At 38.8% G+C, this 27,814-nt stretch overlaps 1 protein-coding gene across 1 annotated transcript; it reads left to right on the top strand.

Moving 5' to 3' along the window:
• Positions 1-18,679, top strand: NUS1 (NUS1 dehydrodolichyl diphosphate synthase subunit). The gene is made up of 5 exons (XM_080806815.1): positions 1-604; positions 6,575-6,700; positions 7,624-7,773; positions 13,106-13,205; positions 17,125-18,679. The coding sequence occupies exons 1-5, from the start codon at positions 190-192 to the stop codon at positions 17,213-17,215; spliced, it is 882 nt and encodes a 293-aa protein (XP_080662941.1). The 5' UTR covers positions 1-189; the 3' UTR covers positions 17,216-18,679.
• Positions 18,680-27,814: the final 9,135 nt, after the last annotated feature.

Genomic DNA, 27,814 nt, shown 5'->3' with positions numbered 1-27,814 from the left:
GGGGTTGCCGAGGCAGGAGGAAGATGGCGGCGGGGGCGAGGTGAGGTGTTGGCAGCAGAAAGGGGTTCGGGCGTGGGGGGCGGGGGAACGTGGAGCGATGGCCCGCGCCGGCCGCAGGGCTGGATAAAAGCCGTCGCGCCGCGGGTGTAGGAGGGAGGGAGGTGAGGGCGCCCGAGCGCCACGAGAGTTATGACGGGGCTGTACGAGTTGGTGTGGCGGGTGCTGCACGCTCTGCTCTGTCTGCACCGCACGCTCACCTCCTGGCTCCGCGTTCGGTTCGGCACCTGGAACTGGATCTGGCGGCGCTGCTGTCGCGCCGCCTCCGCCGCGGTCCTAGCGCCGCTCGGCTTCACGCTCCGCAAGCCCCCGGCTGCCGGCAGGAACCGCCGTCACCACCCGCACCCGCGCGGGAGGCCGGGTCTGGCCGCCTCCCACCCCCGGCTGCTCTGGCGCGCGGACGGCCGTTCCCTGGAGAAGCTGCCAGTGCATATGGGCTTGGTGGTCACCGAAGAGGAGCAGGAGCCCAGCTTCTCGGACATCGCGAGTCTCGTGGTGTGGTGTATGGCCGTGGGCATCTCCTACATTAGCGTCTACGACCACCAAGGTGAGGTCCGGCGCGGGTTGGGGGACCGGGGCATCTTCGACCGCGGGGACCGCACATCCGGCAGATGTATCCGGGGCGTGCCGCTCTCCGCGGCGCTCCAGGCTCTTCCAGTTGCCAAGTCCCGAGGCCCTTACTTGCATATTACGGTGCCAGCGCTTTCGAGGAAGGGAAAGAGGATTTACTAACGCCTCCTAAGTCCCTCTATTCGATTCAGTCGTTTTCTATACATCTAAAAACATTTCTTGTTCTTTACAATGCCCCGGTAAGGTAGATGGTATTTGTATACCCTTGTTTCACAAAAGAGAGACCTGAGGATCGCTAGCATCTGTGCTTTTCCACGTACTTGCCCTTTTGTTGCACCGCAGTGTTTCTTCAGATTCCAGGAACCGCTCTTAAGTCACTGTCAGGCTGTGAAGGGTAAGAGACGTAAGCTGAGGGGTTGGGGCCAGGTAGCAGTTGAACTGGACCTGTGAGAAGTCTGAGAGACTGGGTAGGCAAAAATGAAACTAATCACTTAGTCTTCAGAGTTCTGGGGTAGTGTGCAGTCCTTGATCCTTAGTGGTTAACACAGCCCTTGAGAGAATAGTTCCCTTCCTTAAGTTCTGATGAAGGGAATGAATTTCACCGTGGGGGTTTTGTTAAGTACGAGAATTTAACACTTACTGGCTAGTGACAAACCTTCAGCACCGTGCTAAGCACATTCCTTGTGATTTTGCATTTGACTCCGTGGACTGTCAGGCTTATGGGGAGTAGACAAATACGTAGGTGACAGGGTTAATAACAGGAAGTGTTGAGAGTAAGTAAACACTATGAGATTGGGGGAGAGAAATTTCGAATGGAGGAATTTGAGATGTTCAGGCAGAGGAAATGGACTTTCAGTGGGACATAGTGAGTTGGAGATACAGTTGATGAAGGCTCTAAATGTCAGGCTTGAGTTCAGTTAGATCTTGAAAGCAGTGGAATATTTTTTAGAGTCAAAGGTGTCGTGACAGTGATTTAGATGTACTGGTATGAAGGAAAGGAAACTAATATTTTATTCTCTGTTCAGTAATGTAAATTACTTGTATGCGCCACGGAAGCTACAGTTTGATTTTTTTCCGTAGAATCTTTATGCGATAGGTGGGTGTCAGTTGTGTGGTTTTGTCAGAAAAATAAGGGCAAGGTCGGACAGTAACTCTTAAGAGGTATTAATCTTTAACCTGGCATCTTCCTTGCAGTCAGCAAGGAATAGGGTGATTCAGCCTGTCATCATCAAATGATTTAACCTGTAGGATAAAGTTTAATGGGGACTGACATTTTATGGAACTTCCCAAAGAAGTCAGCAGACCAATAGAAATCACAAGACTGTTAGGAAGGGACACTATGGTTGCTTAAACCAGTGCAAAACAAATACTGCCTGGGGAAAGAAGTGAAGCAGAAATGGGAATTAGTTGAAGCCATTAAACAATGTGGTGAATTGACTTACAAGTGAATCCCTTACGTACAGCTGCTTTTTTTCATGCAAGTACCTTTATATTCCAGAAGGGAAGGCAGATGTATAGCTAAACAGTTTAACTTGGTGACTGTACCTACAAAGATTGTAATATTGCCACACTTCCTTGTTCCAGCAGTTCCTGTTAACGAATTGCTGATGTGGTTCAGAAATATTTTGTGTTACATTTGCTAAAAGAAAAATGGTTGTTAATGAAAAGGAAGAAGTCAAGCTAACCAGGTATTGACAAAAAAACAGAAGGGAGGTTCGGTTTTGTTTTTAGATTTTATTTGTTTGAGAGAGAGAATGAGCCAGAGAGCATTGGCAGGGGGAGGAGCAGAGGATGAGGGAAAGGCAGACTCCGGTTGAGCAGGGAGCTCAAGGAACAGGACCTGAGTAAAGAGATTTGCCTGACTTGTCTCCATGATTATAACTGAAGAAATGACCATAATTGGGATGGCAAAAAAACTGGAGTTTAGGGGCTTTGGGGTGCTATGCTTGCCTGGGTCTCACTTGAAGTATGCTTAACTCCACGTTACCCGGGTATGTATTGTTATCTTCAGTGATGGGACCTGTTCTTACTGCCCAGCTCTATTGGTGCCATGCAGAGACCTTGCTGTAGGGCAGTATTTTTCAAAATGTGGCTGAGGGACCATCTGAGAATGAGTCATTGGGGATGCTTATAAGAAATAGAGATTCAGGGGCCCCTGGGCGACTCAGTCGGTTAAGTGGCTGCCTTCAGCTCAGGTCATGCTGGAATGGAGCCCCACATCAGGCTCCCTGTTTGGTGGGGAAGTCTGCTTCTTTCTCTCCCTCTGCCTGCCCTTCCCCCTATGCTTGTGCTGTTTCTGTCAAATAAATAAATACAATCTCAAAAATTAGAGATTGAACAGTTATAGTTATAGATCAGACTGAATTAGGGGAGTGGGACCTGAGCATCTTTGTTTTTATCAGACTGTCTATACACCGCCTCTGTGCACTGAAGTTTGAGGCTAGCACAAATTGAGGGATACTCTGCTACTTACCTTACTTCAGATTATTCATTCTTCATGTTCCTTTTCATGAGGGAGGCAGTCTGGGTAGGGGCTTAATATTAGTTAGCATAAATTGGAGTGTTCCAGAATAAGGCATTGTCTTCTATGTGAAGATTCAGCAACAGGAGAACAGAATTCTTTTGTGTTGCTCTTTCTGGTGTTAACTTCCATAGTTGTAAAGTTGTAAATCTGGACTAGGTATCTTCTGAAATTGTTTTTGGGTACAGATTTCTCACACTGGCATTAAAAATGCCTGCCCAGTGTACTCCCAGCCTCCCCAACCTACTTCTCACTATCTTACATACCTTTTGCTGCATCCATGTTTAGGTTACTTGATGTTCCTTCTCACTGGAATGGCTCTTCTTTTTCTGACAAATGGCTGTCTACTAGTCAGAGGCTCTCATTGATCCTTATAATGCCATCCTTACTCACTATGATCTCTTACGTAGCCTGTCTGGACTCTTCCATTCTTTTATCTTGCTCTATCCTTGAATATCCTCAGAACTTTGTACATCTCTAAAGGTATTTCTGTTCTAAAGTAGTAGTCATGTATGTGGGCCTGAATCATCTTACTAGATTCTAAGCTCCACAGATTTATCTATCCTTTTCATTTTTGCTTCTCCTACAGTGTGTAGTTTGGTGTTGTACATGTAATTTGTTTCCCAGCATGAATACCCAGGACCCCTAAAATAATGGAGGGAAATGAACATAGTTTGCCCGAGTTATATTTGGCACAGTGACACAGATGCTCTTGGGTGATATGGTTTTACTAAGTACTTCTTGTTCTCCTTGTATTGAAATACAGAGTTGGAAGAAGTGTTGAATGTCAGTTGTATTGTGATTATATCTTGTTATAATGAGCAATACAAACTGGTATGTCTTGTCTTCCTTCGTGGGGAAACTCATGTATAGGAGCATCTGTTCCCAGTCTTCACCTTTGTATACTTTTTGTCCTGTACAGAATTTCACATGTACCTTAGCATCCTGGAATGTCCTCTTTTTGTGCCACAGAGTTAGGTACCCAGCGAAAGGCTACCATCAATCCTTATAACATCCGCTCTGTTACTTTTAGGTAAGGTCTTGGTTATTCAATCCCCAATTTTGCTGACTTTGAAAAGCCTTACTCTGCTTTTGTTAACTTTTGAAATGACCTCATTCTCTTGAGTACCCTTCTGTTTAGCCACAGTACTGGACCCGTGTATAAGAATAAACTTTGGGGCGCCTGGGTGGCTGAGTGGGTTAAAGCCTCTGCCTTCGCCTCAGGTCATGGTCTCAGGGTCCTGGGATCGAGCCCTGCATCGGGCTCTCTGCTCAGTGGGAAGCCTGCTTCCCCTCCTCTCACTGCCTGCCTCTCTGCCTACTTGGATCTCTGTCAAATAAATAAATAAATAAATAAAATAAAAAAATAAACCTTTACTTAATAGGAATAATTAGTCTTTGTTGAATTCTTACTATGTACCAGATACTGTGCAAAGAAGTGCATTAAATCCTTAGCAGTTTTACACATCAAGAAACTGACACTTAGAAAGCCAAGCACCCATATCTAGTAAGGAGCAGCTCTAGAATTTGAACTAGATTTTCTTGTAGAGGTTTTCTTCTTAACTGTTTTGCTATACTGACCTCCACTGGTAAGAGAATATGACTATAATATAGTCACTTTTAGTGTTATCCCTAATTATGTTGGGTCATCTTAAAGCCTTGATTAAAGTGGTACTTATCTACAGGTAATAGAAATAATTTGTAATGTATTTGAAGGCAAATAGAATTTTTTTCATACCACTAATACAGAGGTTAATCCTATGAATTTTAGGACATAATTTCTTAATCAACCAAATTTGATTTTATGGGACTTCTGCTCTGTGTTGAACTATTTCTTTGTCACGTAAGCAGAGTATGTGAAGACATTCTTCTCATTTTTAAAATGTGCATCCAGGGGCACCTGGGTGGCTCAGTGGGTTAAGCCTCTGCCTTTGGCTCAGGTCATGATCTCAGGGTCCTGGGATCCAGCCCCATATTGGGCTTTCTGCTCAGCAAGAAGCCTGCTTCCCCTTCTCTCTCTGCCTGCTTCTCTGCCTACCTGTGTTCTCTCTCTGTGTTAAGTAAATAAATAAAATCTTTTAAAAAAAATTAAAAATAAATGAAATGTGCACCCAGAGGCTGAGAAATCCCGTGCAGTTTGTTAATCGCGCACGTCTCTCCTGCTGAAGAGCTGGGCTGGGAAGCACAGCACTTGTCACATTTGCTGTGCCACAGTCACAGGTCTCTTCCCTTGCTACAGTGTGCTCATTCCAATGAAGTATCCTGGGGCTCTCCCTTAAAGTAAAATTGTTTAATGGCGTATAAGATTTATTTTGTTATGACTACTTTAGTCATGTAAAATTTTAATGGTAGTTTTTTAAAATTTTAAGTAATTGCTTCATAAGTGTACTTTTTTTCTCTGAAGATTGCTTCTGATAGGGTAATTGGGTTGTTAGAGAAATTAAATGAGGGTAGCCACTAGGTCACTTACGTGTCTAGTTTAAAAGGATAAAAGGCCACTTTGAAGGATGGACACTTATTAATTCCATAGCTGGTTATGCTTTATAATTAGGAGAGATTATTTTAGTGTTTATCCCACTTTTCTCTCTTCCCCTCCCTTGTCCTTTTTTTTTTTTTAAGATTTTATTTATTTATTTGACAGAGCACAAGCAGAGGGAGCCAAGCAGGGAGCCCCATGTGGGACTCGATCCCAGGACCCTGCCTTGTAAATATCTGCTGTAGATGTTTCTTGAAATCTGTTTCTATAGAAGGGAGGGGATAACCATGGTAAAAAGTCTAATTTCAGATTTAAAAGAAGATACATTAAATAGGTGCTTTAAAAGTCTCATTTAATGGAATTGATTATTCATTTCACATAAATTTTAAAAAAGAAGCAGTGTTTAAGGAATACAGATAAGATTTGCTGAGTGAATACTTGTCTAATTAAATTCCTTCTTAGGGGCGCCTGGATGGCTCAGTGGGTTAAAGCCTCTGCCTTCAGCTCAGGTCATGATCCCAGGGATCTGGGATCGAGCCCCACATTGGGCTCTCTGCTCCGTGGGGAGCCTGCTTCCTCCTCTCTCTCTGCCTGCCTCTCTGCCTACTTGTGATCTCTCTCTCTCTCTCTCTGTCAAATAAATAAATTAATTAATTATTTTTTTAAAAAGTAAAATGCTTTTCTCAGTCTAATTTTATCATATTCATACTGACTCTAAGTAATCACCCTGTCTTTTTTTTTTTTTTTTTTGGTAACATTAGCCTGACTCTAGATTCTTATATTAACAAAGTTTTGTTGTGTTTTTCTTTTAGATTCTAGTTAGGTTCAGTCAGTCACTGTTTCATTTGGGATTTTCCAATTCTGGGAGCAGTGTTGTTTTCACAACAAACATCCATTAATTGTTGATAAATTAACCTAGTTAGGATTTACTTGCTTTTTTTCTTTTTAAGGTATTTTCAAAAGAAATAATTCCAGATTGATGGATGAAATTTTAAAACAACAGCAGGAACTTCTGGGCTTAGATTGTTCAAAATACTCACCAGAGTTTGCAAATCATAATGACAAAGATGATCAAGGTAAGCATGAGTATAAAATTGAGTGTCTAACTTACACAGATGTGTTTTGTGTTTCAAGGTAAATTCTGTCACTTTATTGTCACCATCTTTAATCATCAGATTTAGACTTTTCTTTCTTCATCTTGTTCAAAGATAATTTTCAGAAAAAGATAAAATTACGATTTTCATAGTTACTAAAAAATAAATACATTTAATTCATAGACAAACCAGGAACCAGGCAGATTTTGTAACCAGTTCAAAACAGAGTCCAGACAGTGGACACACAGGTCAGAAATACTGAAATGAATATGTAAATGGAGGCAAAACTGGTTTGTCTCTTGGGTTACAGAGAAGATAATTGATCCTCTACTGGACAAGAAAGAATTTGCATGTCAATAGATAAGAATTTGGCATTGCTGGACTATACTGGACATTAAAGAATTTTGCATATCAGTAGAAAGAATTATATCAATAGATAAGATAGAATCCTATCATATAAAATAGGTCCAGTAGAATCAGAGTCTGATAAGGTGGACAATACCTATTCCATTGAAACACATTTTTTTCCCTACAGTCTTCATTTTGATCTTCTCTCATGTTATTGCTAACTGCACTGTGATTGTAGATGACTTTTTAGATGAGTGAAGATTGTAAACTAGCCTATAATTCCTGTTTTCTAGAGGATTCATTCAGAGATACAAGGTCTCTGAGCACTCTAAAAGGAAGGCGATATATCAGTACATATACACAAATGTGATGTGTGAGTCCTTTTAGAGGAGAGTAAATAGGTATGTTTTGATATTGAATTTGAAGGACTTAAATGATTCTTGTTTACTAGAACAACTGTACTTTTATTTTAGTCTGAACTTAATATTTCTTGAAACAGATTTTGAAATATGTCTGGAACAGGATGTTTTATTTAATAACTTTGGTTTTTCCTCCAGTTTTAAATTGCCGATCGGCAGTGAAGGTGCTCTCCCCAGAAGATGGAAAAGCAGATATTGTGAGAGCTGCTCAGGACTTTTGCCAATTAGTAGCCCAGCAGCAAAAGAGATCCACAGATTTGGATGTAGATATGTTCGACCGTTTACTTAGTAAGTCATATATACAGACATGCATATATATACACATGTATATATATATGTTTATATTCATATTATTTCATATGAAATATGTTTATATTCATATTATTTCATATGTTCATATATATATATGTTTTTAGTTTTGTCCCACAAGGGTACAGTATGAAGGAGAACATCTAGGTTCCATTTGAATGATAACGCCTGATTTTGTTGTTTTTACATTTGTGATGTTTCTGAAATTTTAAAGACCCACATGTGAAAATGGTTTTGAGATATGAAATTTGTAGTCAACTCACTTGCTTGAGGACTAACTGGTAAGGAGAGGATATGAGAGGATTTGGGGGGGCAGTGATGAATACATTGTCATCAGCTTTCTTCTGGGATGTTTTACAGTACCGACAGTGAGTTTTCCAGTTCTCCAGACACCACAGGAGTGTCTAGCAATTCAGTTCACTTCTGATGCTAACCACCTGCAGTCTGTGTTTGATTCTCCGGGTTTAAAAGCTCAGTCACACAAGACTGTCCCCACTTCAGATGCCAGTTACAGTTCTCAGCCACCTGGACTGGCTACCTGATCAACTGCCTATAAATGGGGGGGTTCCCATGATTGTCACCTAAGGTTTGCTAGTCTGTTAGAGTGGCTCACAGAACTTAGGTGGGACCTTCACTTCTGTTTACCAGTTGATTATAAAGGCTACAACTCAGAAGCAGCCCAGTGTAAGAGTCTAGGACAAGGTCTTGGCAGGGGAGGGTGCAGTCATTTTCTGTGCCTTCTCTGGGTGAATCACCCTCTCAGCACCTCATTGTGTTCACCAACCTGGAAGCCTTAAGAACCCTGTCTTTTAGGGGGTTTTAATGGTGGTTCATTTATGTTAGCATGATTAATTAAATCCGTGCCTCTTAGGATTTGAACTCTGTCTCCTGCCTCTCTTCCCCTCCATACCTGGAGGTTGGAAGGGAAGGCAGAAAGTTTTAGCCTTCTAATCACATGATTGGTTTCTTTGGCAACTAGCTCCCTTCCTAAAGTTATCTAGAGGTCTAGAGGCCCACCAAGAGTCATAATTAACATAAACTCAGGTATGGTGGAAGGGTGCTTATTGTAAATAACAAAAAATACTCCTCTCCTCTCATTCAGGAAATTGCAAGGATTTTAGGAGCTCTGTGCCAGGAACCTGGACAGAGACCAAATATATATTCTTTATTATATTATAACATCACACTCTTCTCACTGTGTCTTTTTAGTTTGAACTATCTGATAAGTTTGAATTTAACAGCTCTTTAGGAGGCATTCCAAAGAATATAATCTTATCATTAATCATCGCTCTATTTTTAGGACTTTCTATTACGTGATACCAAATATACTTACTATATTTGTCATGTCGTACCAAGTATAACATTATACTTTTTTTTTCCTGTAACTATTTATAAAAAAGCCTTTAATTTGCTAATTCTCTGTAGAGCCCCCTAGGAACTTTTTACATTAACTTTATGGTTCTTCTGCTTACTGGCATTATCCTTGATCCTTTTGAATAAAGGCAGTGCTTCTAACAAGTTCATGTCCGTTGATAGCTTCATGTCCGTTGATAGCTTCTATAGCTATCAACAATATACAATTTCAGACATAGATTTACACTTACAGTGTAAGGCAGTGCTTCTAACAAGTTCATGTCCGTTGATAGCTTCATGTCCGTTGATAGCTTCTATAGCTATCAACAATATACAATTTCAGACATAGATTTACACTCACAGACTTACACTGACTACTCACCTCTTCCCCTACTCTCTTGTTCTTTTCTCATTGCCTGTTGTATTCAGTATTCAGTCTGAATGAACAGACTTAAAGTAGACTGTTGCAGGGGCTCAGTGTAGGTTACTGGAGAGTTGACTGTTTCCTGGATTCTGTCCTTGGTACATAGCTAATAGTGGAATTGCTGGATTGCACGGTGAGTGAATGTTTAACTCTAAGAAGCTGCCAAACTATTTTCCAAAGAGGCCATACTGATTTTTATATTCCACCAGCAATGTAGAGGAGTCTAGATTCTTCACAGCCTTGCCAAGGCTTAGTATTGTGTGTGTGTGTGTGTGTGTGTGTGTGTGTGTGTGTGTGTTTAATTTTCGCTCTTCTAGTGGGTGTGTAGTAGTATCTCATTATGGTTTTAGTTCACATTTTCCTAATGACTACTGACATTGAGCTTTTTTCATGTGCTTATTTGTCATCTGTATCTTCTTGGTGAAGAATCTATTCAAAACATTCTGCCCGTCTTTAATGGGTAGTTTGTCTTGTTACTGAGTTTTCAGAAGTCTGTATATTTTGGGTACACATCTCTTTTCAGTACTAAGGTATGATTTATGAATGAATACTTTCTCACAATCCATGGCTTTTTTTTCTTAACAGTTTCTTTTAAAGTGTTTACTCTTTAAGAAATCCAGTTTATCATTTTTTTCCTTCTGTGGATTACACATTTGGTATCATATTTAAGAAATCTTTGCCTAACTCTTAATCTTAGGAAGCAAACTGAGGGTTGCTGGAGTGGAGGAGGGTGGGAAGGATGGGGAGGCTGGGTGATGGACATTAGGGGGGGTATGTGTTGTGGTGAGCACTGTGTATTATGTAAGACTGATGAATCACAGACCTGTACCCCTGAAACAAATAATACATTATATGTTAATAATAATAAAAATTTTTTAAAAAGAGAAATCTTTGCCTAACCCAGAGTCACAGTTCTTGTTTTCTAGATTTTTATCACTTTGGCTGTTATGTTTAAATCTGTAATCCATTTCGACCTAATTTTTGTGAATGGTGTGGGTTAAACAAAATCAGTTGTTCTTTTACCACCATTTTTTTCTCCTTGAATTACTGTGACTCCTCTTTTGAAACTCAGTTTACCATAAATCCTTGAATTTATTTCTGTACTTATTCTGTTCCATTGTTCTGTATTGTCTGTTCTTCAAATGCCGCTCTCTTGATTACTGTAGCGTCTACTGTGGTAAACTTTGAAATCATGTAGGGTAAGTCTTTCAACTTTGATTTTCTTTTTCAAAGTTAAACAACTTTGGCTACACCCAGGGCCCTTTCATTTTTATGTAAATTTTAGAATAGGTTTGTCCGTTTCACAGGGACACCCTGTTTTGATAGGGATTGAGTTAAATCTAGCTCAGTTAGGGGAGAATTGCCATCTTAACAATATTGAGCGTTCCAATCCATGAACATAGCATATCTCTCCACTTATTTGGGTCCTAATTTTTCTTTTAATAATGTTTTGTAATTTCGGGATTTGGGTTTGTGCTTATTTTGTTAAATTTATTCCCAAGTATTTTATTCTTTTGGTTGCTATTATTAATGGGATTGTTTTCTTGATTTGTTTTTGGATTGTTTGTTGGTAATATGTGGAAATATAGTTGCTTTTTAAATATTGATTTTGTATCTTGCCACCTTACTAAAATTCATTTAATAGTTCTGGTAGTTCATTTTGCAGAGTCTTAAGATTTTTTAAACACAAGATTATGTTGTCTATGTATAAAGATGCCAACTGCTATCTCTGCTCAAATTTTCTATTTTTTATTTTATTTTTTAGTTTGACTGCCTGTGTCTGTCTAGTTTTATGTGTCAGACTATGATATGCACACTGGTTGTGCTCAAACACCTTAAGTTTGTAAGGCTTCCCTGATCTCTGTGTGATGTGAGAGTGCATTCAGAGTTGCCACAGTTCTCAAGTCTTCTTGGCTGTTTGTTTTCACTGGGCTTTCTTGATGCCCTCTTCCCCTGCCCTCTTTCCTCCTTTGCATGTATGCAGTTTCCTGGTCAGCTGTGGGTATGTGGAGAGCTTATCTGAGCCCTTGTTTCTGGGATCTTCCTGATAAATTTCTGACCATTGTACTGCTTGCCCTTACTGGGGCTACAATATCAGGCCAACAGGCTGTGGCTTTTCCTCATTTGTTCACTTCTGAGTTTGCCACTTACAGCTGGCAAAACCCTAGGTTTTCATCATCCCCCCGACCCAGTCTCCAGTTCCAAACTGAGTGTATACCTTTTGTCTACAAGCACCAAATCTGGTCATTTTACTCTGAGCCCCATGCTGGTAAAAATGTGGTGCTCTCCATTTGACTGAGGGTAGAGGCCTGGGGAGTTAGGACCATTCCCAGGCAGGAGACAAGGACCCTTACCACTGCTCTTACCTGACACTCTGGCAGGTGGTTTTTGTTTTGTCTTGTTTTGTCTTGTTTTCTTGTTATTAAAAGAATAATTGTCTGCTTCTGGCCAGTACCCAGTCCCCTTAAATGTTTGGCTTTGTCCAGTTTTATATGTGTTTTTTGTGGGGGAGGATTCATCACCTTCACACTACCATTCGTGAGAAGTTCCTTCTTGCCATTTTTTATTTAATTTTTTTTTTTTTTTTAACTAAAGAGAGTTTGCTTTTTACCAGGCCGAGGAATATATATTCTTCTTAGTCCACTTCCTTTACTAATATGGACTTTTTTTTTTTTTTTTTTTTAACTAATGTGGACTTTAAAGAAACTTTGTTACAGAAATAATTCTTTATTACTGCTGGATGGGCCTGTCTCATCTAGTCTCCTTATTTAACAAATGAAACAACTAAGCCCTGGGGAGGTTATGTGACCAAAAGTTAGTGGCAAGACTGAAGTTATTAGAAACTGTTAGAGCCTGGGTCTCTTGGATTATAGCATCTTTTCTGTTCTACCAGTGACTACTTTAATTTTTTAAGTACTTGCACTATCCTTATCCCCTCTTTTTCTCAAACCAGGTCTTGTATGGAAACCAGGTTGTGAGACCAAGCGGCCATGCCTTTATCGAGGCAGGTGTATAGTGTTTTCCCTCCCAGGGCAGGAGCTCTGGAGAAAACATTTATACTGGATATCTGAGAGCTGATCTTTGTGGGTCCTTACCTATAAAATGGGTATTGGGGAAGGAAGGATAGTAGTTACTTTGATAGTTCCTTTTCATATCTGAAGTTATATGAGTCTTTGAATTTACATGATTCTATAAGCATTTGTGCCCCCAAAGCAGTGTGGTTCCCAGAATGCCAGGCGAACTCTCATGTTGAAAGATGGGTGGGATTTGGCTACCTGTAGGGTTTAGAATGGGAGTGGGGTTACCCCTTCTTATCAGGTAATCAGTTCAGTTAAATGGTCTTTAGAGAAAACTTTGACATATGGAAATAGCATAGATATTAAAGTATATGTTGGGCAGTGTGGTGGGGGTTGGATAAACCCTCTGAAGGAAACACCCTCAGAGCATAAAAAGCCAATTTGATTAACAGATTTTGCCTTCGGTCACTTTATTTGTAAGCAATGCATGTTAAATTCCTGTTTATTTCTTTTTAAGGTTCAACTGGTTTTCCTGATCCTGATTTAGTATTGAAGTTTGGTCCTGTGGACAGCACGTTAGGCTTTCTTCCCTGGCACATCAGATTGACTGAGATTATGTAAGTAATTAAATTGTGCTGACTTTGGTTCAATCCAGCAAGTGTTTCTCGAGCCTAGCACTGTACTAGGTATGGTGATAATTCCAAGAGACTTACAGTACTGCTTCTTTCCTTGAGGTATCTCACAGTATCAGTGGTAAGATGAAGACATATGTAGAGGACTCAAACACAAGAGAGTATGCTTGTGCAAGTATTTGGTACTGATACACATTGTCATAGGAGACCAGGAGGGAGAGATATCTCTGTGGGCCACTGTTGTTGGTTTTACCAAAAAAAAAGATGTAACTTGCTCTGGGGTATGTATGTAAAAAGGATAGCATTTCTCTAATTAGAAAAAAAGGTGAGAAGTGTAGGGGATGATGGTAGGAAAAGGAAGAAAACCTGGGAGGTGAGCAATGAACATCTCATTTTCAAGAAATAGGGAACTGGATATACCAGAATGGAGACTTAGCACTATAGCATTAGGTGGTAGAATTAATTGATCCTTGAACAATGTGAGTGTTATGGGAGCCCCTGTATGCAGTCAAAATCTGCATGTAACTTGACCCCCTAAAAACTTAACTTTTAATAGCCTACTTTTGACTGGAAGCCCAACTGAATAACGCCAGTTAATACAATTACTGTATTCTTACAGTAAAGTTAGCTAGAGAAAAGAAAATGTTATTTAAATTATAGGGAAGAGAAAATAAATTAATAGTACTGTACTGCATTTATCAAAAAATACCTTTGTGGGAAAAAAATACCTTTGTGTAAGTGGACTTGTGCAGTTTAAACCCATGTTGGTCAGGGGTCACCTTTGTAAGGTGTAAACACATAATTTGGGGGTATCGATGCTAGGAAGGCTCTAAATACCAGCACAAAGAATATGTATAACAGTTTTGACAGAAAGTAGGAAGCCACTGAGCCTGTGGATAGCATGGAAGTGTCTGATTTTAAAAGATTTGTTTGGCACCGTGTACTAGAGTAGATTCAATTTGGGAAAGGATGAGGTAGAGAGGTGAGTGGAAGTCCATAGCTATGACTTAGAGGATCATACAGTGATGAGAATGAAATTGCTTGTTTAGAACAGAGTTGGCCAAACTTTTTGTATAAAGGACTAGTGGTAAATATTTCAGGTAAGTATGTGGGCCATACAGTCTCCAGCTACTCCTCTCTGTTGCAGCTGCTCAACATTGGTAGTGTAGCTAAGCGGCCATAGATAGTACATAAACAAATGTGTGTGACTCTTGAAGTAAAACAGTACTCACAAAAACAGGTGGCAGGCTCTTGGGCTGTATTTGCTTACCCCTGATGTGATTTGATTTATTTTGTTTTAAAGATTTTATTTATTTATTTGACAGAGAATGCCAGTGCAGAGCAGAGGGAGCAGCACAGGGAGAGGGAGAAGCAGACTCCCCTCTGAGCAGACTAGAAAGTCAAGGGAACATTGATTTTTGAAGAGAAAATGTTGAATTCAAGGATAAGATGATTTTGAGGCCATAGACTATTTAGCGGAAACACTTAGGAGAGCAGATGAAGATGTAGAATTGGTCCATGGATGAGAACTCAAGGCAAAAAAAGGATATTTGAAGACTGACAGTACCTCGGAAGTAGTAGTAGTTGAACCAGTGAGAATAAAGGAACTTTCTCAAGTGTATATAGAAGAGCACAGTACTGAGGGATCTTTTGGTCTTTTAAGAAATGCTTCAAGTTCAGGGGCAGGACAGGGAAATGGTTTTTGGAATCAGAAGGCAGAGAAGAACACATAGCATGCCAGGCAGAAAGAGCTATAGAACATATGGTCCTACCTCCTTATTTTATAGGTGAGGAGAAGGGCAAAGAGACATTGCTCTTACTATTGCTTGTAATAAAGTGGAATTAGAACCTACATCTCCAGACTCTGGGTTTCCTTGTGATGGGTGTCTATTTCTCTTATTTCTTTTTCTCCAGGGGTTTTCTGAGTTTGATTTCAGGTACCTTTGGGTTGGGCTTCAAGAAAGCTAGCAGTGATTTCTTGTGAAGCTGAGCATGGTTTGGAAGGAGGCGTGTGTTGTAGAACAGATGGATCTCCTTTTGAATCTTGGCAATGCAATTCAGTAACATGACTTTGGATAGTTGTGTAAGCTTCTCTGTATTTGTCAAATGGGTATTTTAATAAGAAGTTGAGGATTTAAGTCTGATAACGGATATCAGATACCTAACATGTAACAAACTTTCTCATGGATTTTTGTACGTTTCTGTCCTAGCTCTGTGTCACATTATATTGAGGTCTGCTGCCCATCCGACTGGAAGCACTGTGATGTCTTAATGTCTTAATTATAATATGGAGAAGGAGATGGAGGAGAATGACAAGACCACTTTGGAGGCACTGAGGGGTATTGGCGCTGAGAGCTTTTTGAGGAGCGATAGGAGAGGAAGCCATTGATAGAGCGGATAAAAGAGAAAGACTTAGGAAAGTGGGTTGTTTGAGAAGGATGTCTGAAGGATGCTTCAGCAAGAGGAGGGTCTCTGACTTTGTCCTTTGAGGAAACCTTGTGAGCTTATTGCTGCAGTAGAGTGAATAAGATAAAAGTTTGAGAGCAGAGATTATTAAGAGATAAGGAAATGGAGGGAAAGGAAACTTCTCTCAGAATTTTGGGCAGTTAAAGGAAGGGAAAAGATTGTAAGTCAATTGTATTTCAGTAAAGCCAGGGAAGGAAAAGGAAGGATGAAGAAAGCATAGCTATGAGCACCACATGGTCAGGCCAGCAGTTCGTTCATGGTAGTTTGCCCAGTGGTGCATGTGACTGGAACTCTGAGTGTGGCTTGTAGTCTGACCCGGTGTTTGGCTCTGGTACAGTTTGGAATTTCCAAAGCCTCACAATAAAGCTGTATAAATTAGAGAATTGTTTATGTTAATTATTGAAAATTATATTAAGTATTTAAAATACTCAAAGGGGAACCCTCTGGCTGTACATCCAGTCTGCCTTTAAAGTGTTTGTCTTCACATCATACTCTAATTGCCTCCTTGAGCAATTAGAAATGGTAGGGATAACTTACTGGTTGCTCACCACATGGTTTTAACATACAGTCATAGAAGGATCTGTGCTGTTCTGCCAGTGTTAATCCTGGCTTTCATAAACTGTTCAAGTAGTACTGGCTATACTCTAACAGAAAGGAGTTCTTTTTCTTTTTTTTTTAAAGATTTTATTTATGTATTTATTTGAGAGAGAGAAAGAGAGAGAGGGAGAGAGAGAGAGAGAGCATGCGAACGCAATATGAGCAGGGGGAGGGGCAGAGGGAGAAGCAGACTCCCCGCTGAGCAGGCTCAACGTGGGGCTCAGTGCTGGGCTCATTGCGGGGGGCTTGATTCCAGGACCACAGGATCATGACCTGAGCCACTACCCTGGTTGCCTCAGAAGGAGTTCTTTTATTTATTTATTTATTTATTTATTTAGTTGACACAGAGAGACATCACAAGTAGGCAGAGAGGCAGGCACAGAGAGAGAGGGAGAAGCAGGCTCCCCGCCGAGCAGAGAGCCCGATGTGGGGCTCGATCCCAGGACCCTGAGATCATGACCCGAGCCGAAGGCAGAGGCTTAACCCACTGAGCCACCCAGGTGCCCCTCAGAAGGAGTTCTTAAAGTGAATTTGAGTGAGATTCTTTATAAATAGATCTCCAGTTTTACATTAATTTAGACTTAGGCTTTACTATACCTTCTGAATCGCTGTCTCAAAATACAAGTTGCTCTTCTTATGGAAAGAAAGAGAGAAAGTTTTTTACTTGGACTGTTTCACAGTGAGTTTAGCAGTCATTTAGTAGAAAAGGTTTGACATACCCTACACTTATAATTTACTTTCTTCTGTCTTTAACTTCCTTTGGGTCATTATCCTTCTGGTTCCCCCTCCAAATGACAGTATATCATTTAATTGCTTTTTTTCCCCTGTGCTTTCTTTTCAGCTCTTTGCCTTCCCATCTGAACATCAGTTATGAGGACTTTTTCTCTGCCCTTCGTCAATATGCAGCCTGTGAACAGCGTCTGGGAAAGTAGTGATCCCTGGTTGCATAATTTGATTTCAGGCTTTTGGAGAAAAGGACCCAAGTGACTCTGATGTTTACAAAGCACCTATGAAACCCTGTACACACCTAGTTCATAATCCTCATAATTTATCAACAAACACAAAAAAGTGTCTTACTTGAGAGTAAGAGTATGTGTGAGTATGAGTGCGTGCGTGTGTGTATGTGTGTGTGTGTAAATAAATTTATAAATGGGGGAAGTATTGGAGAAGGAAAGACGTAGACCTGCAGTTTGAGCAAATAGCCACAGTGTTTTAGGAGCTGAAATTTCAGATTTAAAGGTTTCAGCCTCCACTACTTCCCCATTTTTGTGGGGAGCAGAGGGGGTGACTAGAGCTATTTGGTTGTTGTGTTGAGGGGAGGGGAATAATTTTTGTTCATTCTTTCCTAGTGACCAAACTTAATTTTTAAGAATAATATATTGACTTATTAAATGGAACTGTTTTGAGCTTGAGGAATCTCCAGAAGAGTGGAGTTCTGTGTTGGTCACACGTGAAAAGCTTGCTCAGCTTTGGAGCAGAGGGCATGCCTATTTTCAGATATCCGTCCATTTTCATCTCATTGTAGTTGAACAGTGTGACTTCTGAGGGTTGCTCTGGTGTCTGTGTTCTGGGTTGTGAAGATCGTCTGAAAAAAAAACTCTCACTACATTGAAATGCAAAATTTTAAAAATTTACATACTGTATTAGAAAGTCAAAAATTGAAAAAGTTATAATCTTAAAAGTAAAGTCGGAAAATTTCCTAAAATAGGGAAGAAAGTGATTTCCTTTTTCATTCGGTGGGCAGTGTGTGCCCAAAGTTGGTTTAAAAAATACTTCCATTAATTATTTTTATTTAAAATAAGCATTTGAGGGAAGTTATCAAGGCAGCTCTTTCTTCAAAAGTAGTAACCTGTGCCTCTTTAGAATAGCACATTTCAGGCCGTGTTAGTATCCAGGATTTTTACTCATTTTACTCTAAATCCTGATGGTGACTTTGCCTAGAAGATCTTTAAGTAAGATTGAAGTCTGTGTAGGTAATAAAATATTACCAAAGTCCATAAAAGTAATTTAAATTAATTTTACATGTTCTCTTTCATGACAGAGAATAGCACTGGTTCTGTTATTTTTTAAATGAATAAGTGATTTTTTGATAGGTGTTTAATATTTCTTCCCTCACTGCTGATCCTTGGACAGAAACCAATCTTTATATTTGATGGACTGATTTCAGAAAAATCTTAAGTGTACAATAGTCTAAAACTGTACGTTTAGAATGGAACAGCTTAAATACTAGGTCTCAGAAGTCTGAGAAATAGCAAAGAAGACTGGGTTTGGAAAGCAAGGTCTAAAGTTGCTTGTCATATTCTGAAGTTATGAAGAATAAATGTTTCCACTTTGGATTACAAAACCCCATTTATGATTTTTAAAAATTACACTTGAAATAAAATGATTAAACTAAATTTTGGTCCAGTGACATTACTTTGCACTTCATAGTCCTTTGTACATTATAAGACTTTTTTTTTAAGTCTTAATTTATTGCTGAAAGTTTTATGTGAAACTGTAGCCTATCTCTGAACTTTACTAGACAATTTCTGATTTCTGTCCCACTGTACTGTGATCCATGTTCTATTGAGGCTTTTTTGCCTTAGTTTGAGACTGAATTTATGTCCTTTATAAACACGATATGTGTCTTTTATAAACATTCTGGAAAATGTATGGCTTTAATGAATTAAATTTAATGGGCCTGATCGAAGGGAAGAGATTTAATATTTGTTAAAATGAAGTTAGTAAAAAAAAAAATTACCCACTGGGATATAGCCAAAGCTGCTAAAAGTTTAATGGTTTAGTCTTTGTACTTTTCTCTTTCCCTTTCATAACAGTGTAGTATTTAGTATTACACATCACAGTAAACCTATAACCTGTTACCTGAGTCTATTCTAGTCCTAGGAAGAGACCCTTAAAACAAGTTGCTAGAGATTCCGAATTCAGATAACAGGCATTCCAGATCCTTCTCCTGACATTAGTTTAACTCTAATGTCAGTCTCTGCAACTTGAATGGCATTGGTCATTCTGTAATTCCTGCCAAAATCAACACAAGTTATGTATCATCGGGGCTCCCTTTGTACTCCCAAGAAGAAATAATAACCTTAAAGAAAACTGTTGTTTGTCTTTATGTGTACTCAAGGTGTTCGTCTTTATATTGTTTCTTCTTGACACTCCCCACAATGGAAAAATCACATTAAACCGACTTTAAGGATGGCAGCTTGGAGCACAGCAAAAACGTGGAGTGTTTGAATTCCATTCCCAATTCTGGTTGTATTTTGTTTCTTAAACCTGATAACTGTTATAACAAAGTTTGAAAGCTGCTTTCGATGTGAATAGCAAAATTCTGGCATATTGGGGCTAAGGCTTAAGAATACCTGTCTCTGAGAGGAAGGTGTTACAATGTTGATGAACAGTGCCAAATACACTGTGCGTATCTACAATTTAATCTTTGAATGTATGTTACTTGATTAGCTCCCTCCTCCTGTGTGATGGTACCATGCATAGAGTCAAATCCTTGTGGTGTTTTGTATGACTGTAGACTTTGGCAACATGTAAATAATGTGTAAAGCAAGTTTTTATGATTGAGGAATCAAATTTATTGAATTTTATTATTGAAAGTTGAAACTTAACATGTATGAACAAAAACAATAAAAGAATATACTCTTTTCATGGACTATAGTAGTATGTGAATGCTACATTTATTCTAAACATTTAGGGCCTGCAGAAATTTACTGAGAAACTCATGACTAGATAGCAATACCATTTTTTGAGGGGGGGGGATGGTATGTTCTTGATTGAAATGTATTCTCAGGTTAAACATTTTTTACCAGGTTAAACATTTGCAGTCCTAATGGTATTTGCTTCTTGCTAGATAACAGCAAGGTAAAATTAGCTTTGCCATTGAGTTCTCAAAATTCCACAATAATTAAAATTAAATTGATTTTTATTGAGTATGGAATGCCAAATTAAAAACATATATGTGTACTCTTTTAAGAAATTTGACAGTCCTTGTTAAGCTAGAAAATAGAACAGTAAGAACCCTGATTTGTCTTGCTTTGCATAGAATATTCACTTGACTTCTAATGCATAATTTTTAATCTGAAATCAGGATTTTCGAAGGGTACATTTTAACTTTGGTTAATAGGAAATGCATTTAACAAAAATTAGGAAGAGTTCAGTACAGTTTAAAATAGAACCCAGGAAACAAGATTAATGTCCAGTTGTCCAAGAATCCTACTCGATAGGCCATAAACTGATAAAAATTGGTGAGAAAAGGGAGTACAAAAAGAATTTTCATATGGTTCTAGAAATACACATTAATTGTAGAAAAACAGAAAATTCAGAGAAGCAAAAATAAAGGAAAATAATTTCTAATGCCATCACTCATTGGTTACATTTTTGGTGACAATCCTAGAAATTTTTTGTACTTATATTTGAAAAAAATGAACTCTACTGTAAGAGGCTTAATAAAGAGATTCTTTTTAAGCCACAAACTATAAATTGAGAGTCTTGCCTTCTGTTTTGTATTTAGTTATTGTGTCTGGAAATAGTCACATGAGCACATGAAAAAATGTTTGGAAGAAATTAAAGTCCATATTCAGTTACCCTTAATTAGTATTTAGCCTTGGTGTAAGTTCTTGTTTACACTCCTCTTTTTTACCCTCCATTTGTTTTACAGAGATTCGGGACCTAAAAATAAATTTTAGCATCCAGATTCATACATCCTGATGAATGCAAAAAATAAAAATTAGATATACTCCCAGATCAGACTATTTGGGTTATCTGCCACTGACCATGTTTATACTTTCCCATCAGTAATAGTAATAATTTAAGTTGATTTAATGAGGACAAGGAAAAAAGACGTTTGGCTCAAAGAATTTGGAAAGGCTGAGCTAATGAAAAGATCTGAATGTAGATTAGTCATTAACAACATAGTTACACTTGTATAGAGCATCTGATATTTCCATTCTGAAGTTAACTTCAACGCTACATCCATGGATTTGGATTGATGAACCCCCCCCCACTTCTTTTTAATGTGTATTTTGCAGTATTATTCCTCAGTAACTGTTATGCGTAACTGCCTTAGATTTCTTATTTTTACAAAATGAAGTGGAGAAGTAAATAGGGGTAATAGTAATCAACTGTTTTCACCAGAGAGGAATCGATATTTTAATTAGATTTCAGATAATTAGAAAATGGGATGTAAGAAAAACCTGGAAGTTACCTAACGAGATGTTTGACAGCATTTGTCTAGTGCTGGGTTCTCAACTGGAGTGATTACACCCCCAGGAAACATCTGACAACATCTGGAGACATTTTTGTTTGTCACAAGTCAGGGAATACTACTGGTATCAAGTGGAAAGAGGCCAAGCTAGGGGTGGTGATGGATGGTGTCCAAAATATGCTATAGCACAATTTTAAACAATTTGACTTTGTTTGATTTGAATCTATAGATGAAATAAATGCTCACTTTTATATACATAGTTTCATTATGTGAAACATATAAACTTTATTCTACTCATGAGTTCTAGTCATTATTTTCACATTTTCCCTTGACGTTTTGAGACACCAGTTTTCCAAAGCATGTCAGCTTGTTGTCTAAGCTTAATTGAAAGAAAGCAGTGTTTTCTGAAAATGGTAAAACTTTTACCCACATACGATATTATAAGAAATCCCATGCTTCAGATCACCCACTGTATAAACATCAAGGTAGCAATTTCTTTCCTTCATCCTGCAGGTAGTTGATTTCCACATTACAACCACTTACACTATTCTGAAAAATGCTTGTACTATATCCTATGCTTTTTTTTGAGGTCATATTTCCAAGAATAATGACTAAACATTGTTAAATTTCTTTTTTATTTTTCACCCTTTTTAGTATTCTGAAAGTAATAGTGAAGTGGCTTCAGTCTAATGTGATTTTCCTAAATATTACCTGTGATTCAAATATGTAATTAGAGTGCTTCTCACAAAGAGATTTTGGTTGGCCTGGAGAAAGATGTCTTTTCTGAGAGATAATTACAGAGAGATAAACCTGCTGACATGGGATATATATGTGTCTGTGAAACAGTCCTGACAAGTCCGTCGCTTACTTTGGAGTTTGAGATGCAACACCAAATATAAAGCATTCAGGAGATTAACAGGAATGCACAAAACATCCCCAGGCAAATGATTTCATTAAATATTAATTTATGAGTTCCTTGGAAGCAGAAGCTCATCTATCCATAAATTTGCAGAATATCTAATTGCTTTCAAAATCAGACCCTATCAGCTATACTCTGAGGTCCTCAGCTTATCAGATGGGTAAGGCCAGCCACAATGCTCACAGCATATCAATTGGTGAAAGTTTTAATTAATTTAAAAGAAAATCCTGACTTTCCTGATGCTACTCCTGGGGACCCAGGAAAAGAAAAGCGCAGTTAACCAAAGGAGCATGTGTGTTTTGGAATGTGAGTTTTGTCACTATAAGAGAAGAAACAGATAACGCACATAAACTGGCACTACTACTTGATTTCTTAACTGAGGATTATATTCAAGAATTCTCTGTATTTTTGTGACCTAGCAGGTTGTCCCAAAAGATGGACCTAAAATTTTGTAGGTAGGCCTAGCATGGAGAGGGCTTCTGCAATCTAGGTATCAACATCACTCCTTTTTCCCTCAAAATCTCCTTCCTCACCCCATGTGAAGAAAAGTCATTTCTTTTCCAGTTCACAACTAATACCCACGCTTTGTCTCTGATACCGTCTCTTCCTCTCTTTGGGACTTTTACTTTTTCCTTCCCATTTCCAGTCTCTGCTAAACACAGGGGATTCTCGTCCTGAGTTCCAAATGCGCTGAGCTTTTCCAATCCCTCGAGTTATGGCCACTCTCCAACCTCTACTGCTTACCCTCTTGAAAGCCGGTAACTGCGCATCTCCTTATTTCCTTGGAATTCCTCATCCCTTTACCCCACTCCCATTCCACTTAAGAGCATCTGACTCACTATATGATTCAACGTTTATTTTTTGTAGACTGCCTCCCTGGAGAGTGTAAGCTCAATCCAGGCAGGAATTTTTGTTAGATTTTTATTCACATACCAAGTGCTCAACAAATATTTATTGAATGAATGAATATCTACTTTTTAAAATATTAACGTATAATGTATTATTTTCCCCAGGGGTACAGGTCTGTGAATCATCAGACTTACACACTTCACAGCACTCGCCATATCACATACCCTCCCCAATGTCTATAACCCAGCCACCCCATCCCTCCCCCACTCCCCTCCAGCAAACCTCAGTTTGTTTCATGAGATTAAGTCTCTTATGGTTTGTCTCCTACCCTGGTCCCATCTTGTTTCATTTTTCCCTCCCTTCCCCCTACACCTCCCTGCCCTGCCTCTCAAATTCCTCATATCAGAGAGATCATGTGATAATTGTCTTTCTCTGACTGACTTATTTCACTTAGCATAATACCCTCTAGTTCCATCCACATCATTGCAAATGGTAAGATTTTGGGGTTTTGATGGCTGCATAGTATTCCAGTGTGTGTGTGTGTGTGTGTGTGTGTGTGTGTGTATGTGTGTGTGTGTATAACATCTTCTTTATCCATTCATCTGTTGATGGACATCTGGGCTCTTTCCATAGTTTGGCTATTGTGGGCATTGCTGCTATAAACATTTGGGTGCATGTGCCCCTTGGGATCACTACATTTGTGTCTTTAGGGTAAATACCCAGTAGTGCGATTGCTGGGTTGTAGGGTAGCTCTATTTTCAACTTTTTGAGGAACCTCGTGCTGTTTTCCAGAGTGGTCGCCCCAGCTTGCATTCCCACCAACACTGTAGGAAGGTTTCCCTTTCTCCACATCCTCATCAACATCTGTCGTTTCCTGACTTGTTAATTTTAGCCTTTCTGACTGGTGTGAGGTGGTATCTCACTGTGGTTTTGATTTGTATTTCCCTGATGCCAAGTGATATTGATCACTTTTTCATTGTCTGTTGGCCATCTGGATGTCTTCTTTACAGAAATGTCTGTTCATGTCTTCTGTCCATTTCTTGATTGGATTATTTGTTCTTTGGGTGTTGAGTTTGATAAGTTCCTTATAGATTTTGATACTAGCCCTTTATCTGTTATGTCATTTGTGAATATCCTCTCCCATTCTGTCAGTTGTCTTTTGGTTTTGTTGACTGTTTCCTTTGCTGTTCAAAAGCTTTTGATCTTGATAAAGTCCCAATAGTTCATTTTTGCCTTTGCTTCCCTTGCCTTTGGTGATGTTTCTAGGAAGAACTTGCTGCAGCTGAGATCAAAGATGTTGCTGCCTGTATTCTCCTCAAGGATTTTGATGGATTCCTGTCTCACAGTGAGGTCTTTTATCCATTTTGAGTCTATTTTTGTGTGTGGTGTAAAGAAATGGTCTTGTTTCATTCTTCTGCAAGTGGCTGTCCAATTTTCCCAACACCATTTGTTGAAGAGACTATCTTCTCTCCATTGGATATTCTTTCCTGCTTTGTCGAAGATTAGTTGGCTATAGAGTTGAGGGTCCATTTCTGGGTTCTCTATTCTGTTCCACTGATCTATGTGTCTGTTTTTGTGCCTATACCATACTGTCTTTATGATTACAGCTTTGTGATAGAGCTTGAAGTCTAGAATTGTGATGCCACCAACTTCTTTTTCAACATTCCTCTGGCTATTTGGGGTCTTCTCTGGTTCCATATAAATTTTAGAATTATTTGTTCCATTTCTTTGAAAAAGATTGATGGTACTTTGATAGGGATTGCATTAAATCTGTAGATTGCTTTAGGTAGCATATACATTTTCACAATATTTATTCTTCCAATCCAGGAGCATGGGACATTTGTCCATTTCTTTGTGTCCTCCTCAATTTCTTACATGAGTACTTTATAGTTTTCTGAGTACAGATTCTTTGCCTCTTTGGTTAGGTTTATTCCTAGGTATCTTACGGTTTTGGGTGCAATTGCAAATGGAACCGACTCCTTAATTTCTCTTTCTTCTGTCTTGCTGTTGGTGTATAAAAATGCAACTGATTTCTGTGCATTGATTTTATATCCTGACACTTTCCCGAATTCCTGTATGAGTTCTAGCAGTTTTGGAGTGGAGTCTTTTGGGTTTTCCACATAAAATATCAAATCATCTGCAAAGAGTGAGAGTTTGACTTCTTTGCCGATTCAGATGCCTTTTATTTCTTTTTGTTGTCTGATTGCTGAGGCTAGGACTTCTAGTACTATGTTTGTTGTTGTTTTTTTAAGATTTTATTTATTTATTTGACAGAGATCACAAGTAGGCAGAGAGGCAGGCAGAGAGAGGGGTGGGGGGGGGAAGCAGGCTCCCTGTTGAGCAGAAAGCCTGATGTGGGGCTGATCCCAGGACCCGGAGATCATGACCTGATCCAAAGGCAGAGGGAACCTACTGAGCCACCCAGGCACCCCTTCTAGTACTATGTTGAATAGCAGTGGTGATAGTGGACATCCCTGCCATGTTCCGGACCTTAGGGGGAAAACTCTCAATTTTTTTTTTCTTTTCTTTTCTTTTTTCTTTCTTTCTTTCTTTCTTTTTTTTCTGAGAATGATATTCACTGTGGGTTTTTCATAGATGGCTTTGATGATATTGAGGTATGTACCCTCTATCCCTACACTTTGAAGAGTTTTGGTGGAGAAAGATGCTGTACTTTGTCAAATGCTTTTTCAGCATCTATTGAGAGTATTATATGTTTCTTGTTCTTTCTTTTATTAATGTATCGTATCACATTGATTGATTTGAGGATGTTGAACCAACCTTGCAGCCCTGGAATACATCCCACTTGGTCATGGTGAATAATCCTTTTAATGTACTGTTGGAGCCTATTGGCTAGTATTTTGGTGAGAATTTTTGCATCCGTGTTCATCAAGGATATTGGTCTGTAATTCTTCTTTTTTATGGGTCTTTATCTCATTTTGGGATCAAGGTAATGCTGGCCTCATAAAATGAGTTCAGAAGTTTTCCTTCCATTTCTATTTTTTGGAACAGTTTCAGGAGAATAGGTATTAAGTCTTCTTTAAATGCTTGGTAGAATTCCCCTGGGAAGCCATCTGGTCCTGGGCTCTTGTTTGTTGGGAGATCTGCTATAATTTGCTCCAGTATACCTTCTGCCCTTCTCTCTCTTTCTTCTTTTTCTGGGATCCCAATTATTCTAATATTGTTTGTCTTATGGTATCACTTATCCCTTGAATTCTCCTCTTGTGGTCCAGTAGTTGTTTGTTTCTCTTTTTCTCAGCTTCTTTATTCTTCATCATTTGGTCTTCTATATCACTAATTTTCTCTTCTGCCTCATTTATCCTAGCAGTAAGACCCTCCATTTTTTATTGCACCTCATTAGTAGCTCTTTTGATTTCAACTTGGTTAGATTTTAGTTCTTTTATTTCTCTAGAAAGGGATTTTATTTCTCCAAAAAGGTATTCTCTTATATCTCCCATGCTTTTTTTGAGCCCAGCTAGCATGTTTATAATCAACTTCTGAACTCTAGTTCTGACATATGACTAATGTCCACATTGATTAGGTCCCTAGCCATTGATACTGACCCTTGTTCCTTTTTTTGTGGTGCGTTTTTCCACCTTGTTATTTTATTCAGATAAGAATAGATGAATGAGAGAACAAAATACTAGAAGGGTAGCAATGACCCCAGAAAGATATACACTAACCAAATCAGAAGAGACCCCAAGCCAGGGGGGAGAAGAAAGGGGAAAAGAAGAAAGAAAAAATAAATATGTATATATATTAGACTGGTGAATTGAAGAGAGCCACACACTTGATTTTGGTTGTATTTTGGTCTGTTAGAAGAAACTACCTCCCAAAATTTTAAAGAATGAAAACTTATATATATACAAAAGTAAGGGTAAACATGATGAAGGGATGGAGTATGACTGTAAAGATGAAAATTAAGAAAGATTCTAAAAAAGGAATTGATAAGATAAGTTGGTTGAAAAAAGAAAAGAAAAGAAAAGAGGAAAGAATGTGATCAGGCTGAAGACTAGAACAAAGGCATGCACTAGATTTAGGGTATATTTTGATCTATTAGAAGAAATTGTATCCCAAATTTTTAAAGAAAAAAAATGCTATACACACACACACACACACACACACACACACAGCAAGTTTAAATACATGAAGGGATAAAATATGACTATAACAATGAAAATTTAAAAAGATTATTTAAAAAGTATTGGTAAGATAAAATAGTTAAAAATGTTAAAATAGGAAAGAGGAAAAATTTTTTAAAAATAGAATAAGAAAAAAAAATTTTTAAATTTAACTTTGAAAAACTAAAGGATCATGGGGAAAAAGCCATGAATTCTATGTGTTGCTTTCCCCTAGCTCTGCAGTTCTGCCATTCTCATTGATCAGTGAACTTGATCTTGGCTGGATGTTCTTGCTGATCTTCTGGGGGAGGGGCCTGTTGCACTGATTCTCAAATGTGTTTGCCCAAGGTGGACTTGCACCACCCTTGCCAGGGGCCAGCCTAAGTAATTTGCTTGGGTTCTCTATTAGGAGCTATTGTTCCCTGGACACTTTCTGTAG

This window comes from Martes martes (assembly GCF_963455335.1).
Source record: "Martes martes genome assembly, chromosome: 6".
NCBI classification, from domain to species: Eukaryota; Metazoa; Chordata; class Mammalia; order Carnivora; family Mustelidae; genus Martes; species Martes martes.
This window is presented reverse-complemented; position numbering and strand designations above follow the sequence as displayed.